This window comes from Cryptomeria japonica, chromosome 3 (genome assembly GCF_030272615.1).
Source record: "Cryptomeria japonica chromosome 3, Sugi_1.0, whole genome shotgun sequence".
In the NCBI taxonomy this organism is placed as follows: Eukaryota; Viridiplantae; Streptophyta; class Pinopsida; order Cupressales; family Cupressaceae; genus Cryptomeria; species Cryptomeria japonica.
The window spans coordinates 410,972,484-410,990,567 of NC_081407.1; the positions used below are offsets into that span (position 1 = coordinate 410,972,484).

At 37.4% G+C, this 18,084-nt stretch overlaps 1 protein-coding gene across 3 annotated transcripts in view; it reads right to left on the bottom strand.

Annotated features, from left to right (window-relative positions):
* Positions 1-3,547: 3,547 nt before the first annotated feature.
* LOC131069517 (uncharacterized) overlaps positions 3,548-18,084 on the bottom strand; it is a 78,347-nt gene continuing 63,810 nt past the window's right edge. Inside the window, exons 6-7 of one of the 3 annotated variants that reach the window (XM_058004991.2) lie at positions 4,483-4,544; positions 3,548-4,217 (exon numbers count right to left, since the gene is read on the bottom strand). In XM_058004991.2, the coding sequence (XP_057860974.2) occupies positions 4,097-4,217; positions 4,483-4,544 (183 nt within the window). In that variant the 3' untranslated portion in view covers positions 3,548-4,096. Of the gene's footprint in view, positions 4,218-4,482; positions 4,560-18,084 lie in introns of all 3 variants that reach the window. The other 2 variants (XM_058004990.2, XM_058004992.2) reach the window with 2 other exon arrangements.

Genomic DNA, 18,084 nt, shown 5'->3' on the forward strand with positions numbered 1-18,084 from the left:
TTATTTGTTGTAATACGATTGTAAAATGTATATTTTAGGATCTTTGAGTCCTCACATGTAATTGTATTATTATATTGGAGCCTTCTAATTTAATGGATTATAAACTGCCCACATAATTGGTAATGGTATTAACACTACTTTTATCATGTATCAACATTGGTGTTGAATGCACATTTCATTTCATATGCTTTTCTTCATTATTACTAACTAATAAAATAAACTTAGAGCACCTTTGTATTTGGGCTTAAAATGAATATAAGGTTTGCTAAATATTCAATTATTATATCAATAGAATGTTTGTTAGATTAATATTCCTAGTCTTAAGTTGTCTTATGAGGACCTACCATAGGGTGGTGTCATCATATTGTCCCAGTTCTCCTTGTGAAGAGAGGTAAGTGGGGTGTCTTAGGAACATTCCCCTACAACCCTCGCCTCCATGGATTCTCTTTGAAGTCTTTTGTAGGTCCCACAATCTTTGGGAAGCACCTATTTCATTTGCTTGTGTTCTAGAGATTAGTTGTGATCATCCACCTTGTTCTCCTAGTCATGTGTCTCAAAGTACAGGGCCTAGAAACAATCATTCGTTTAGCATCTAGTTAGTACTACAACACTCTAGTTAGTACAACAACATGACAAAGGACTATTAAGCAAAAATATGTCTATGTGCAATTTTTGGACTCCAACACAAAAGTAGGATTTTAACACCAAATTGGAGCACCATAGTAATGGAATAGTCCTTTCTAAGTGCTATCATCTTGTTTGGGTGCTAGCATCCCTTCTAGGCATTGTATTCCTTTGGCATGCTGTAGTCCTTCATTTCGTCAAATGGCATGCATTTCCTAAGGAAACTTTGTTTATAAAAGTTGTTCTCCTTGTACCTGTGAATCTTCCCATGTCATCATTTCATCGGAAGTGTCTTTATCAAAAATTTGTCATCTTCAACATTGCGAAGCATGCCTTGCACAAAATGACTCCTTATCATCCTAGTTGGAGATTTTGTAACCTCCTAGTGGTGCAACCTATTGTAAAGGTTTTTCCCTTGTGTTTGGGCACCTTTGATTGGGAAATCTTCAACTTTTACATTGGTAAGTGTGTTTTGAGTGCAGGAAACTCATGATCAATTCATCTAGTCGAGATGTTATATCTCCTAGTGGTTTTGCCTGTTGCCTAGGTTTCTCTTAGTGTTGTGTTTTGTCGTGTATTATGGAGTGGATTCAAGTTAGACGATTCCCTCATTCTACCCTTGTGTTGTGTTTGCAAGAGAACATGGTTGTGAAGTAAAACCCAATCATTGTCATGGCATAGTTTTCCTTTTTTGTAGGTTCATTGTGATGGCTCTAGCACATGATTGTAAGTCTTCCACTTGCACTACCTAACTTGGAGCTAATGATCTATCAAATGTTTATCAAATGTTGTGGATGTATATGTTGTGCATGACATGAAACCTTGCCACTGCCCTTGTCATGTCATGTGTCACTGTGCATGACACAACTCTTTCTGTGCATACTTGTGTATAATGCCACATGCCAATCTCATTCTTATTTGCTAAGAATCATTAATGTTTTGTTGTTTCATAAAAGTTGTTCACTTGGCTTATTATAGGGTTAGTTAGCCACTTCTCACAAGCCTTGTGGGAGAAGTTGAGTACATTACTAGATCAATCCATAGCATTCCATCTATAGACAAATGACTGTATGGTCTACAATTGCACACAATTACACACTTAGGGTGAATAAGCCATGCATCCAGTATGTCTACAACAATTCTATGCACAATTTGATGTGATACCCTTCTTTTGTCAAAACAATCTTCATTGCCAAGCCTTACTACCGATATATTGTCCATTATAACCTATTCATTTTTACATTGAATAGATGCAACACATATTTGCTAAAGTCTTCCAAACATGTATCCATGAACTTTTTGTTTTCCTTCGCATATTGTATAATTTTATCTTTTGTTAAGATAGGAATGCATCAATAACCTCTTAAGGTATGGTTCATAAACTTTCAAAAGTTTTTTGAAAATATGAAGATTGCATTATAACAATTAAAACCAAGGAAACAAATTGACTCCAAGAATAGATAAGTTATAGGGTTGTGTATCAAGACCTTATTCACCATATTACTTCTTTACAATCTAAAACAAAGTACATGTTAGGTAGATGAGATGAAATGCAACTATTAACTATTTTAAGTTATGTTAACTAAGGATGACATATTGCACTAGTACAAGTTGAAGTTCAAAAGGAAGAATGGATGATTCCAAATATGCACTAGAATTAAGGATAATATCGAAGCAAAAATTTGAAGTCGAGGCTCAAAAGGAAGTTTATTTGAGCGGTAAGGTTGAGAGAAATTGAGAAAAAATGATATTGATGAAAACTAAAAAGATCATTACCATATCCAAAGGAGTTTAAACACAACACCTCAAATGTTCATAATACAACTTTCATTACATTATGACATGCAAAAATGTTAATAACTTAGAGTGGTACATAACACAATAAGCATCATGGACCATTGCTTTGTTAAGCACACAACATATTTGGTTTTTGTCTATATAGAAAATTGCTTTGACTCACCAGTACTGATTTGAATGTGGCACATGGGGGTCACTATCATGAGAAATTTAAATGTTATAAGCCTACAAAGGAACTATCGTAGAACCTTTTTTAACACTAAAGTGGTAAAATTGTCCTACTAGTCAACATTATAGTAGCCATAGCAAAGAGTTCCATCAAAAACAAATTTCGTAGAACTTGGTAGAAGTTGTAGTGGTGTCATCGTTATAGAACTGGTCATGACAAGAGTTGATACATCCACAGTTTCGGGCATGTGGTCGGTGTAATCCTTACGCACAGCATTGGCATAGATGCGCTAGCCTATTGTCCTGAACTGTTTCAAAATAACTCCTAGCAATGAACTGGTTCAATTCAAAAAATTAAACATGTTTTCAAATTTTAATTGATTTAAGTGATTGCGATGTTGATGTCAATTAAGTAATATTGCTTAATATGTTCACAACACTCTTATTGCCTTTGAAAGAAGATTTGGGGAGTTCCTCTTATTGATTACAAATGTAAAGCACAAATGTTTTGTTTATGCTCCAGAATTTTAGTGGGAAGCATTTCATTCTTCATTGTTTGAGTTATATTGCAAAACATCTGTTTATTGTAGTCGCCACTGCTTCTTATTAATAATGATATTGAAAACCTAGTTTACTGCCCCTCTTTGTTTTCCCAATAGGAAATGATAGGTTATTTTATATGCACCAATCCAGTTTCATTTGAGAAGCTTTGTAGATTGGTGATTTTCCATACCATTTCTACTAATCCCAATTTTTTGTAGCCTTGTTTTATTCAAATGGTTTGTGTCTCTGCTTTGGTAGTTTAGTGTTAAATGTTACAATTCAAACAAACCCTTAGTGCCGAATGAAACTACTTGTTCGATTCTCTAAATTCTATCCACAAAAGGTGAGAAAACAAAAAATTAGAGCACTGCATTTTCATGCTAACTAATAAAATGAGACCACTACCCACACATCAGTCTATGAATTATAACTCTTGTAAAAATCCAAATCTCTCTCAACAATAAGGAGGACACAACTAGCATGCCAGTTGTCGATTTTCTACTCCTTTAAATTAAAGGAAATAAACATGTAAATATTTCATTGTGAACAATGAAGTATGCATACTTTACATATGGAAATTTGGACGAGCAAGTGAATGTTTCAGGTGGAAGGAAAAATTTACAGAAGGAATATATGCTATACCCACAAGTTCATAATTTGACGACATTCATGAATGTCAAAACTATCCAGTAGACAGCAGAAGTTGCTGAGGTACTTTTTTTTTGTTTGTGCTCTAGATTTAATACAAGTTAAGCTCAATACCAATTTGACCACTAAAATAAAATATAAATAAATGAAAGCATGTCAGAGTGAATGAATGGTCCTTGTTCCGAGTGGTGTACATTGCATCTTCCAGAAAGAAAGAAGTTATCCTCTTCGTCTGGAATGTCTACTGAGCATGAATCTTCCACTCAAAAGTAACCTAATTCTAGGAAAATTGAAGAGTACTTTTCATTTTCCCCATTTATGACTGCAATGAAGTAGACACTTGGGGCAGCTTTAGAAGAATTGTGTCTGCAAGCTCCTCATTTATCTTTACTGGAAGGGGTGGCATTTGACTCATTATGCCAGGCATATCATTCATCCTGCAGCTCCTCAAAATTAATGAAAGGTGAGTTGATAAAACACTAAAAGAAGTTGGTTTTGTAAATTTGGCATCTTCACATTCATAACAAGATACACATGGTGAACTGAAAGCACATGAAAAATAACTTCTGCATAGGCATATCAAGTGTTTGGTTTAGTATCCCATATTTAAATGATTTAAATGCAAAAAAAAATTAAAAAATGACTTCATGTAAAGAGCTCTTTCAGCAGGACAAAATATAACTGCAATGGGTTGATTCTTACTCGTTTAAAATGGTAGCAATATTGCTGCGTGCCCGACAAAAGAGATCAATGTTCTCTTGTATCTGTTGAGGCAAAATCTGGGTAACAAATTAAGAAACACTCTATCATCCTTTAACACATTTAGCAAAACTCTTAAGAGGTTCCAATCCTATATAATTTCCCAAAGTTAATCCATAGAATACATTCAGATGGTTCCTAAAATACCCCATGAATCACCATATATTAAAGAAAAAAAATCTTCCGATATTAACTCACATATGATGAAAGCTAATAAAATCTCACTAACAAAAAAAAGCTGAAATAGAGACAACATAAATTACAATAGAATTTATTCAAGACAAAAAATCATAACTAAAAAATTCATGTTCGGTGTCCAGAAGGCATTAACAAGATTAATATCTCAAGATAATTTGTGAGAATTACAAAGCTTTCACGCTTTAGCATGTTACAATTTTTGACAAGATATGGGAGGAAAATATTGTGCTTCATCATTCATGAGAACAAGCTGCAAGTTGCAAAACAACATCCTAAATCTATGATGTCTTTATCTTGTGCATTTAGACAGAAGTGAATATGGATAACACAATTCACAGACTAGAACAAGGAAAACGAACATTCAGTGGCAAATAATAAGCAAAACAAATTTCATTCACCAAAATAATTGAAATATGAAGAGAATATTATAGTATGTTATTCAAAACAAAGATCGTTATGGAAAGATCACTTTCAATGTTCACAAAGGTAATTTGTGGGAATTACAAAGCTTTCAATTATCAAGTCTCATGTTACCACTTATCAAATTACATGGCGCCCACATGTGTGAGCAGTCTGCTTACAAAATGTTGTATGTTTTTTCATAGCATGCTTCTTACAAGTGCCGCCACTTGTCCTTATGATCTCTCTTGTTATTGTTATTCATAATTTTCATGCAACTTCCACATATAGCCTTATTAAGGTTAGAATTAAACATACACAAGTTTTCACCAAGATTATCAAAGAAAAAGGGCAACCAATTTTCTCCTCCTTAACCAATGTTCTCTTCCTTAATAGCTATTCAAGATTCTTCAACAAATTAAGATTCATATTATATTACATTGCAATCTGAATTTAATTTGTTATTCCAACAGGATACTCTATATGATTTACGATCTACATACCTTGGTGATTATTGCGAAATTTGTTGGTTTAGTTAAACTGTGCTGACTGCTTATTGACGGGTTGTGGTTGTTTCTGAGTTGTAATACAGCAATTACTCACCTGTTGTTCAGTGTTAAAATATCACTCATATTCACTGTCAGTTCTTTATCACTTGAATCAATTGAAAGTCACTATTAAACCCAGTCACCTACCATTATTTTCAGTCAGCAAACCTATCGCGGACTTTCCGATCCTACAACCAATTTGTAGTTCTTATAAATTGCATCTCAACCTTCGCTACCTGCCTTCTTGGCTCTCTATGGACTTTCTGAGCTTGCATGTAACTTTGCAATTCTTGCAAATTGCAATGTAACCTCCTTCCCCACCTCCTTTGTTCTTTGTACACTTTTGGATCTAGCATACAATTTTGCAGTTCTATCAAATTGCATCAGGAGCCCAGCTTCCGGCCTCCTTTGTTCTTTGCAAAACTTCAAATTCACCATGCAACTTTGCAAGTCTTGCAAGTTGCATCCTAAGTTCTAATTCCTGCCTCCTTCATTCTTTGTAGAGCTTCACAGTCTCAATGCAACTTTGCTAGTCTTGCAAGTTAAATCTTGAGTTTCAGTTCTCACATCCTTCATTCCTCGTGGAACTACTGTTATCTTTTCATGCATATGCAAGAAAGTTTTAAATTTCTCTTGTAGAGCTCTTAAAGGTCTAGTTGCAGCTAGCTTTGACTTGAAATTTAGTGGCAAATTTTGGAGTTCATAGTGCATTGGGTATGGTTGTTAGGACTTGAGTTTATTCCTTCATTTCTCTTTATCTATCATATCTTGAAGACTTCACTAAACACCCCCCCTTGGCCTAGCAAAGCCTAACACAAGAGTTACCCATCCTTAATACTTAGCCAATTATTGTCCCTGCCCAGTCATAAGCTACAAGCTTTCGACCTTAAGTTGACATCCCTAGCAATTAGGTACAATTTGTCTTTAGGGATTTCTGGTTTCACAACTTTGAGAGCCAATAAGTGACATAATTGTTAAGAACTAAGAACCTGAATGTTTAATTTAAGACCCTACGGTTCAAGTTATTTGAAGTTGTAAATAGGGTAACTAGTCATTTTCCGTTGTGGTCATTTGCCTTGTGTGTAGTGTTGGCCTTTTGTCAACTTGCACTAAAAATTGCTGCTGTTGCCAAGGAGATCATTGTCAGTATTCTAAACATTTCCTAATATTTGAAATTAAGCGTGAATCAAGTAGTTTTTTCAATTGTATCATTTTATTGTGTATAGTAGACAACCTGTCAAGTAACACACCCACAAATGGCATCATTCCTAGAGAAGTATTAATCAGGAGTTCACTATGCAGTTTTGTTGCTCATCCAGTTGTGTCACTTTGTTGATTCCTACAAGATTTTCTTTCTCTTCTTTAGTGAAGAGTGGTGGCTCTATCATCTGAGCTTGGTGGGACAAAAAGGATCAATACCTATATACGTCTGATGATTTTGCCATATGCATAGAGGTAGGTCATATGATAGACATGATCAAGAGCTTGGTATGCCTAGTCCACATACAAGAACCCCATGCTTCCCCTCATACCTGACCAGCATGATATTGATTCCCATGATGTCAATCAACCAAATCAATCAAATCAAGGGAATAACTTGCTTGACTACCTTTGAGAAAGAACCCAAGCCTTCAAGCAGAGATCCAAATGAATGAACCTCTGACCTAGTTAGATCAATTTTCTCAGCAGTTAAATGAAAACAAAGATTAGTATTTTATAATCAACCAGGGCATCCACATTAGTAGCATAACCAGTAAGTCAGTAATCCCCATAATGTGAGAACTCCAGTTAAGAGACAAGCTCAAAGGCTCCGACCAATAAGGCACCACTTGGATTAGATAGATATAGAGTCTAGACATCTAGACTTCTTTGAAATCCTAAACTATCCTAATCAAATTCCTAATCCAATTAGAGGAAAAAATCCTAGTTTGAAGGGAACAATGCAATCTCAAGGGAGGAACACCTCAAGCAGTTTATTACTGTCATTGATGGCTATGAGATTGACCATGAGGATGGCATAATGAACCTATTTGTGTAGTCCCAGTGTAAGAGAGTGGTATAGAAGTATATCTGATAGCAACATAGGCTCATGGGAAAAAATTTATGATGGTCTTTAGGCTGCAATATGGAGATAGGATAGACCCAAAATTTTCCATGCATGAGATGACAACCATAAGATAAGGGATCAGCGAGACAATGGTGGATTTCAATAAGTTCATTATGACTAATGAGGAAGGTGACAATTACTTAAGGCACAATGAGCCTGTGTCTAGTGTTGTACCTTTGTGCTTTTGAAGCAAATTTGGAGTATTGCCTAAGGATCAAAAATCCTTGAACTCTATGGGAGGCCTATGCTATAGTATCAACAATGAAAGCAACATGAGGATTTTCGCTAAGCACATCAAAAGAGCTGATGTTAAGATTTCCCAACCAAATAAAGGTGCCCTGAACAAACCTCTTTTAGTTAATGAGAAGCTTGATAGGCTTGTGGGTGTAATGAAAAATATCTCTTACATGGTTGCAAGAAATGAGAAAGGGCTACCTCCAAATAATGTTGCCACTCATTACAATGAAGATCAAAGATTGTATAACAGGCCATATAACAAAGATTGGTCTAAAATGCCAAGGTAGAATGATAGATAAGTATCTCCTCATCGAGGGAATCAAAACATAAAGACAATGAAACCCCCGACCCTTTAAGGAAAGATCATGTGAACCTTCTAGAAGATCCACTATGGTGTGAGGTATGCTATTTGCCCCTTCATCCCATACACTATGGTGTGAGGTATGCTAAATATCATGAAGACCATGATATAGATTATGACACATTTGAATATGACCACATGGATGGAGAAATAGTGTATGCATCTCACTCTAATGATCAATTTTTTAAATATGATCAACAAAATACTTCAAGCTGATATAAATTGCCAACTCATGATCTACTCATGATCTAAAGCATCTCAAAGAAAACATGCAGTAGAGGTACACAAGGGCAAGGCCTTCAAATAAAGACATTAAGGCTCTTACTGATGTAGATGTCATGCAAACAAAAAGTTGATATCTTCTACGCAATAGGCATGTTGTTACTAGGAATGAGGTTGTTACTCTTGCCAAACCAAATGTATCTACCCTACAAGAAAATAGAGGGAAAAAAAAGAAAAACTTGAGGTTAGGAAAAGTGGTCCAGCAGAAATGGTGGTTGAGAAGAAAAGTATCATGTCATAGTCGAGGAGCCTGTTGATGTGTTTTTTACGCACATGCGAACACAGAATAAAATACCCAAGGGTACCTTATCCTCTCTTGAGTAAACACTCTGAATGCTGAAGATATCGCGAAAAGGATCAATCAAGGTGACTTCAAGGTTCTTCGTTGTAGGATCTCTACGTGTGGATAAGCTCTCTGTGGTATGATGTGATTTGCTAGAATCACAAGGGGACTTACACTTGCTGACTGAATGTCTGATTTGCTGGAATCACAAGTCTTACTAACTTTGATTTGAAAAAAAGGAAAAAATATGAGGGCAAGGAAAGGATCTAATCCTAATACTAAGAATGTAAGAGCAATGAATGATCTCTGATGAAATTCTAACTAAGTCTTGTTTTGACGTCCCAGGACCATCTCCACAAGGTTAGTGCGATCTTCGAAGGAAAGCTTTATGATGTTCAAATCATCACTGCAGGCATAGACACCATCAGGCTGATGCATATCAATGAAGAAGCAACAATTGAAGTTAAGCTTAAGCTGAATGATTCCAGTTGACTACACAAGGCAAGTCTGCAATCAACAAACTACTAGTAGTATGGATGTACGAATTTCACCATCAATCAAACACATTTCTTCCACTCATCTAATAACATGAAATCAAATATGAGAAGTATAGAGACCATGCAAATTGTTGAATCGACCCATAAATTTCACCATTTCTTCAATGAAGTTTTACAAGCATTTTACAACAACATCTTGGCAACAATCTTTGCCTTCTCTCTCTACTCTACTCTAATTGCTAGACTAATTCGCTATTCTAACTACTGACTCTAATCACTCTTCTTTCTAACTGCTTTCTATCTGCCTTTACAAATGAAGAGTCGGGGCTTATATAGTGCCCTTGATACAATTCGATGGCTGAGATCAATGGCCAAGATTCAACAATGAAAACCCTAATTAGGGTTGGTTACAGCCATTACATAAAATTTAATGCTCGACCAATGAAATAATTGTATTAATTGGACACATGTCTTCTCTGGAAAAATCGACCAATGGATAGCTTGGGTAGGTACATCGGAGTTAGGTACATTGAATCTGGACATGTGGAGGTGGACCAATCCGACTGGAGAAGTGATGACTGGGATGCCACCTCGTCCGACACTTGCAACTTGGTAGATATTCAACTTGATGTTGCTGAGAAGCTCGCTTTAATTAACTCTTCTGAAACTATCTGCTTCTTCAACGAACCCTTTGCTCTGACTTCTTGTGTCCTTGATTTGCAGGATGATGATGTACCTCGCCTTGGAATGCTGGATTGGAGAAGTCATTTCTGATGATGCTTGATCTTCTTGGAGGAGACCGTCCTTGATCTGGCTTGACTGGAGGAGGTTGCCCTTAATACTTGCTTGATCTTCCAACTCCAGGATCTCCATTTGATGCCTACACAAAATATTAAAGTTAGTCTTTTGAGCATCAAACCTTAAAGCATGAAATTTAAGACCTTTCAAAGGTAAAACTTAAGATATTAATTTGAAAAAAAGTCATGATAAATCAAGAATTACACATTTTCAAATTAATAATGAATGGAATTTGGATCTTCAAGACTTAGACTTTACAAAATTGCAATGGGATCACAATAAGTCTTGAATGAGATCTTCAAAAAAGTAATTCTTCATACCTTCCCTTGAGTACTTAAGTACAAAACCTTGAAAAATGAAGGAAGAAGACCGGATTTTGTTGGGCAAGATTTATAGCCATCCCTTGGATGAAGTACGCCTCCTTTAGCCTTCAAAAGAGCTTCACCTTCCACTAGCTTCTCCAAAATCTGGAAATTCGCCTTCAAATACCTTCAAAAAATCTGGAAATTATCCTCCAATCTAGCAAGAAATTCGCCTCTCCAATAGCCTTCAAGATGAATTTTGCCCTCCTTAGTCTCCACACTTAGTAGAAATTCACTCCACTCTAGCTAGATTTCGCACCTTCAATTAGCTCTCCAAATTCGCACTTGAAAGGATGATTGAATGATTTGAATTGTGAAACAACACCTCCAATATATAGAGCGCTCACCCCTTTGCTCCCTCTAGGCCGACTTGGCAAAAAGAGGTTAAAAATAAATAAATTTCCAAAAAAAAAGGGGGGCCGACTTGGCAAATAAAAGGTGAAATAATAAATAAAACTTCAAAAGGAGTAGGCCGACTTGTCAAATAAAGGCAAAATAATGCCTTGTGCGCTCAACTTTTAATTTTTTTTTTCAAAATTAATTTTAGATGCCTCCAAGGGAATTTTTTTATTAATTTCAAGGCTTAAAAATTAATTTATTAAATTCAAAATGCCTTAATTTAATGTGAATTTGATTCAAAATCTCCAAAGGGCTCAAAATTAGCAAATTTGGTGAATTCGTTAAGAATTTCAACGCTCAAGCAATGTAGAAAATGAAGGATATCACAAATTTCGCCCTGGGCCCTTGGTGAAGGCCAGAAGCAATTTTTCAATTTTTTCTCAAGATTAGCATTTTTCAACGTCCAAAACCTCTTCAAGACATTCCAACTAGGTCCTCTCATTGACTCGCAAACTTGGTTTTATCAAATTTTGAGGAAAAAGTATGATTTTGAAGTTTCTCGCCCTGGACCCTTAGCAAAGGTCAGAAGCGATTTTTTATTTTGTGACTAAAATCCTCCATTTTCAAAGGCAACATAATATTCATCAAGTTTCTTGGGGTCCTTTTGCCTTATCTCATCCTTGCCTTAGCACAATTTTGAAGAAAAGTTGTAATTTTTTGCAAAAATCGCTCTGGGCCTTCAGTGAGGGTCAAGAGCGCTTTTGCAAATTTAAGCTATTTTCTCTCACCTTTCCCTTTGAAATCACCTTGATAAGGAAGAACTTTCCTTTTTCATGCTATGAATAAATCTTTAAGCCCAACAAGTGATAAAATAATGTGTCTTTCAAGAAAATCGCTTTGGACCTTCAGTGAGGGTCAGGAGCGCTTTTTTTGCTTCTTGGTATATTTCTTTATTCTTTAGATTCCCAATCGCTTCTAAGGTATAAAACATCATCTCTTCCTCCTATCCAAGTTAGGTTTTGTCTCAAAATTTCAAACAAAGAGGAGAATCTTGAAAAATCGCCATGGGCCTTCAGTAAGGGTCAGGAGCGCCTTTTGTTTTTTGGGTTGATTTCCTCCTTTGTTGACCACTCAAATTATATTCAACAGATAGAACATGCTTTCCTTGATCTCTTCCAATCATAAAATCACTTTGATCCTACAAGAACAGTGCAAATTTGAAAATCAAGCTCCGGACCTTCAATGAGGGTCAGGAGTGCTTTTTGCCATCATGATCAAATTGTTTCACTTTTCATCTCGAAATTTCTTGGCTAAGGAAGATGTTATCTTGTTTCATGCTATGAATGAATTCTCATGTCCAAAAAAGGATAAAATAGTGTGTCCACAAGAAATTCACCCTGGGCCCTCAGAGATGGTCAGGAGCAATTTTGATTTGTTGCCCAAAATTCATCATCTTTAATGCCTTCCAACCTTCAATTTGCATCAAGTGATGTCTAATCTTCTCTCCGAGAGACCCTACACAAAACAAGTTAGCCAAAATTAGTGCTAAAATAAACTTAAATAAGATTTTCGCCCTGGACCCTCAGAGAGAGTCAGGAGCGAAATTTACAATCTAGGCTAAATTGTTCAATCTTTTAGTTTCAAACTACTTCACAGGGCGAGGTAAGATCATTTTCAAAGCCACGAACAAGATTTCAAATTCAAGCGAGTTGGCAAACGAAATCTACAATGAATTTCGCTCTGGACCCTCAGCAAGGGTCAGGAGCAAAATTTCTAATCTTGGCCAAAATTCTTCATTTACTCATTTTTCATCCAAACAAGTGTTTTGTCCTCAAAGATGCCTTGCAAGTCAAAATTTGGTAGAATAAGGCCAGGAATGAGTCCTAGGTTGATTTTCGCCTTGGACCCTCTAGAAGGGTTAGGGGCGAGATTCGCTTTGGACCTCCTGAGAGGGTCAGGAGCGAAATTTGACTTTTTGAACTCTCTATCAGGAAAATTTTATGGAATATAACATTTAAGTATAAGTCACATTCTTATACTTTAAGTTATAATCCATATATACTTTCAGGATGTTTGAGAGTGGTTTCAGACCTCCAGGAGCTATACTGCAAAATCTTTTTTTTGGAGGTTTTTTCAGTTTCCAGACTTAGTCAAATTTCAGGATCAGGACATTCTAGACTTAGCCAAATTTCAGAATCAGGACATCACTCAAGCAGGACCTGCTATCCAGGTGATCCCCTTGGCGACACTCAAAATGCAAAGGCCAACTGACAAAACCCTAGAAAACCTAAAAACAAACCCTAGAAAGCAAAAAAGCAGGGGTCCCCATTCGCAATGGGGCGATTTGTGAAATGGTCACAACGGAGCCCAAAGGTAGCATGTCCCAAAAACAAAGAGGGATGATATGCGAATAATTTGCACTGTGTCATTGAGGTCCCTAAAGCCAAGATGCAAATGTAAAAACAAGTGAAAACAAGAAGGCACCACAGCGAAGAAAACATACCATCCATGGGGGTGGTAATGTTACTAATACAAGAATGTGAGCACTTGCAGCAGTATCCTACTATTCATTCCCAACACTAATACTATAACCATAGCTCAATCCACCCCTTTGCCTACCTATGTTCTCATGCCATGAATCAGCTTAGAAATTCTATGCCTCGAAGTGAGCTACTTCAGATTCCTAAGCATAAAGAGAGAGCCTTGTCCTACTTGACTGCCCCATCTATGTTTGATCTGCCTATTAAGCCCCTAGTTGATACTAATGCTCGTACAAATGTCCAAGGTGCTCCTAAGGTTTATCTTAGCACATCACTTGGTGTAGACCTAGTTTACACCTCATTGCTGACAAGGGGATAACTGGTACATAATTATATGTTGGATTTCAGGGATTTCAAATAATGTCATGCCACTTGAAGTTATGAATGAAGAGGGCTTGAAGGTTTCTTGGTCCTGTGGCAAATGCTATGGAATTGACTCCTTGGAACTTCTTAGGATACAAAGGATGACAAGTTCGGCATTAATATCAATGATGGACAACTTCTTAGGGTATAACCTACTAGAATATCTAATTCTATGTTAGTCACCTATTTTTAGTTCCTTGGTTAATGGTCATTTACTTTTTTTATGTAATTAGCTTTCACACTTAATTTAGCGTTTAGCTCTTTAGTTTTTTACTTTAACGTTATGTTCTAATTATAGAACATTGTCTTGTAACCTCTATATATATGTGTGTATATCGTTCAATGTAATTATCCGATTATTGAATCATTCATTCAATTTATTTTTCATGGTATCAGAGCATGGAAATTAAAAATTTCGAAAGTTTTTGTTATTAAAAATTTTCGAAGTTTTTATTGAAGAGATTATTTTTTAGAACTGTTTTTTTTTTTTTTTTAAAAAAGAGCAGGTTCTTTTTCTCTTCTTGGGCGAATTTTTTTTTTGCAGGTTGAAAATTTTCCTAGGGTTTCTGCAATTTTCGACTAGGGTTTTGACCCTTCAGTTCAAGTCAAAATTTTATTCTGGTTGTAGATTCTTGGTGGGTTTTTCAAGACCTCAAATGGGTCGTCGTCAGATTTTTTTGGGTGCATCGTTTTCCGTGTCTCGATTTATGAGTTGTTGGATCTGCATTTTGTTTTCAGATTCTTGGTGGGTTTTTCAAGAGCTTTTTTGGGTTGGTCTCAAATTTTATGGGTGCCTCGTTTTGGGTGCCTCGAATTTTGTGCCAACGAATTTGCCTTGGAATTTAAAAACAATTTGCAATTTCTACTAATTCTGTGGACGTCGAGAATTTTGCTATCTTCTAGGCACCATTTATGTTGTTTTAAGTTTGCAGAAAATTTTAATTTTTGGGTTTCTTCCAAACCTCAAAATTCATGCCAGAATTCTCCTATAGGGTTTCAGTTTTATCAGCAGCTGCTTCTATTCTGATTTTTTTTTTAATCAGATGCTTTTGTCTCTTGCTTTCACTCAGTTGACCTCGATCAACCTCGATTTCCGTGATGGCATCATTAACCAACATCATGTTGGAACACAGTCAAAAGTTCAACGGCCGCAACTACAACACCTGGAAACAGCGTATGCTTACCATCTTTGAGTATCGTTGCCTTGATCAACTTGTTTTGGGCAAGGAATCTCGTCCTACAACAACAGGTGATGATAAAGACAAACATGATGTGAAGAATCGAGAGGCTGTCATGCTTATCAAACTCTCTGTCACAGATGATCAACTCCCACAGGCGCCTTCAGGTAAAACAACAAAAGAGATCTGGGATCTTTTGAAGGATCTTCATGAAACGTCCGACAAGAGCCCAGGTTTCTTTCTAAAGAATATGTTGTTTTCTATCATGATGGATGAGAAGTCATCTATCCAGGCACATCTTACGAAGATCAAGGACATCCGTGATCAGTTGGAAGGTATAGGCAGAACCATGGTGGAAGAGGATATGGTAGTGATCAAGCTAAAAGCCTTCCCAAATCCTACGAGCATTTCATTGATACGCTCAATATCTCCTCTACTAGTGTTGATTTAAAGTTTCCTGATCTTTGCAACAAGTTGTTACAGCAGGATCGATGGAAGCAGCGCTAGTTCATCCACTGAACAGGCTTTCACAACCTCAGCTTTGCATAAGTACAAGGGTAAAGCTCCGTCCTTCCAGCATAAAGGACAAGGTCAAGGTCAACCTTAACAGTCTTCCAAAAAGAAGAGCTTACAGTGTTCCTACTGTCACATATATGGCCATTTGGTGAAAGATTGCCGGAAATTGATAGCATCCCAGCAATCCAAACAAGGAGGGTCCAAGCAGAAAGCCAATTCTGCCACGCATCCTAATCAGAAGGAATCTGCCTTCTATGTGTTCATGGCCCAAACCTGCTCTGATGATGTTCAATCATCAACCTGGTACATTGACTCTGAAGCCTCTCGGCATTTCACACATCATCGGGATTGGTTTACAGAGTACATGCCTTTCACTGATTCAGTGATCTTTGGTGGAGGCTAAGAGTATACTATTGTCGGCAAGGGCAACGTTCAAATTTCATCTGGTGGGAGGGATTTAATATTCCTCAATGTATACTTTGTACCTGGTATGAAGCTCAATCTACTGTCAGTTAGTCGAATTATGCAGCATTCACCACAACTAGATGTCGTCTTCGAGTTGCACAAGTGCAGTATTGTTGACAAGGAGACTCGCACTACAGTTGCAGTTAGTATTGAGGATCATGGTCTTTATAGACTTGTTGACTATCGATTCTCAGGAGCTCGCCATGGCAGCTAGGAGTACTTCCATCAGCACTCTTTGGCATTAGCGATATGGGCATCTCAATGTCCACTATCTCTCTCAGTTGGTTCGAGAGGATCTAGTCGTAGGATTACCTGAAATTCAAACTCAGAATCATGGAGTTTGCGGAGCGTGTCAAGCTGGAAAGCAGCATAGGACTCCCTTTTTAGATGGAGACGCTTGGAGAGCATCCAAGGTCTTGCAGCTAGTTCATGCGGACATCTGTGGTCCCATGAACACTCCATCAGTCACTAGATGTAGGTATTTTCTATTATTTGTTGATGATTTCAGCAGACACATGTGGGTTTATTTTCTTAAGCAGAAATCAAAGGTGTTCAACATGTTTCAAACATTTAAGGCCTTAGTGGAAAGAGTCTAGCTGTCAGATAGTCACTCTTTGGTCCGACAATGGAGGGGAATTTTGTTCTACAGAGTTCACCAACTTTTGTGCATCACATGGCATTAAGCATCAACTTACCACACCTTACACCCCACAGCAGAACAGTGTTGTTGAGCACAGGAACCGTACAGTCACTGAGATGGCTCGGTCTATGTTGGAGCATAGAAATGTTCCAAAACACTTTTGGGCGGAAGCGATCTTCACTGCAGTCTATCTTCTGAACCGGTCTCCCACAAAGGTCGTTAAGAAGAGGACTCCAAAGGAAGCTCGGTCTGACAAGAAGCCCAAAATCAGTCATTTGAAAGTTTTTGGCTCTACAGCTTATGTTTGGATTCTAGATGCCAAGCGCACCAAATTGGATCCAAAGAGTCAAAAATTGATGTTCACCGGCTACAGTGACAACCACAAGGCATATCGGCTGATTGATATAGACACTAATCACCTCATATTCAGTTGAGATGTAGTATTTGATGAAGAAAGAGGGCCTTTTCAGCCTTCCTCTTCTGATTTGAGCACTGAGGATCACCCTCCAAAGGCTGCAAGTATGGGTGTTCGTCTTCCCTTAGCTCCACCTAATGGGAGGGATTCCATTGACTCTAAAGTTGTGGGGTCTCCCACGCATGACATTGCACCCCCTGACTTTCCTCAGGATCTTCTAGATCCACATCCAGAGGAGCTTGCTCCAAATAGTCCAGGTAATCTTCATCCTGCAGTAGATGTTGGTACTTCTACTCTTCAGCCTAAGTGGTGGGCCAAGACCATTGGTGATCTTCATGATGATGAGCTCATTGAGGGTAGATCAGTTAGAGGTAAGAGCAAGCAACACAGTTAATTTTTCTCTTATGGCCAACATTCACAGTATTTATGAGCCTCAAACATATACAGAGGCTAAAGGTGTACCTGAATGGGAAAAGGCTATGGTAGCAGAGCAACATAGTCTTCTGAAAAACAACACATGGGTATTGTCCGATCTTCCTCCAAGAAAGAAGCCCATTGGCTGCAAATGGGTGTTTAAAGTCAAGTATAAAGCTGATGGAAGCCTTGATAAGTACAAGGCTCGGTTGGTGGCAAAAGGGTTTTCACAGAAGGAGGGCATCGACCATGAGGAGACATTTGCTCCCACAACCAAGATGAGTACCATTAGGCTTGTCCTTGCTCTCTTAGCTCAATTTGGATGGAAAGTTCATCAAATGGACGTCAAGAGTGCCTTTCTCAATGGTGATTTGCAGGAAGAAGTCTACATGACGTAGCCTCCAGGTTTCAAGGTTATTGGTAAGGAACACCAGGTATGTAGACTAGTCAAAGCACTCTATGGCCTCAAACAGGCTCCTCGTGCATGGTACATCAATATTGATAAGTACTTGATTGATCAAGGCTTTCAGAGGAGTCCTTCAGATCCCAATTTGTATGTCAAACATACTAGTGATGATATTCTATTTCTAGTAGTCTATGTTG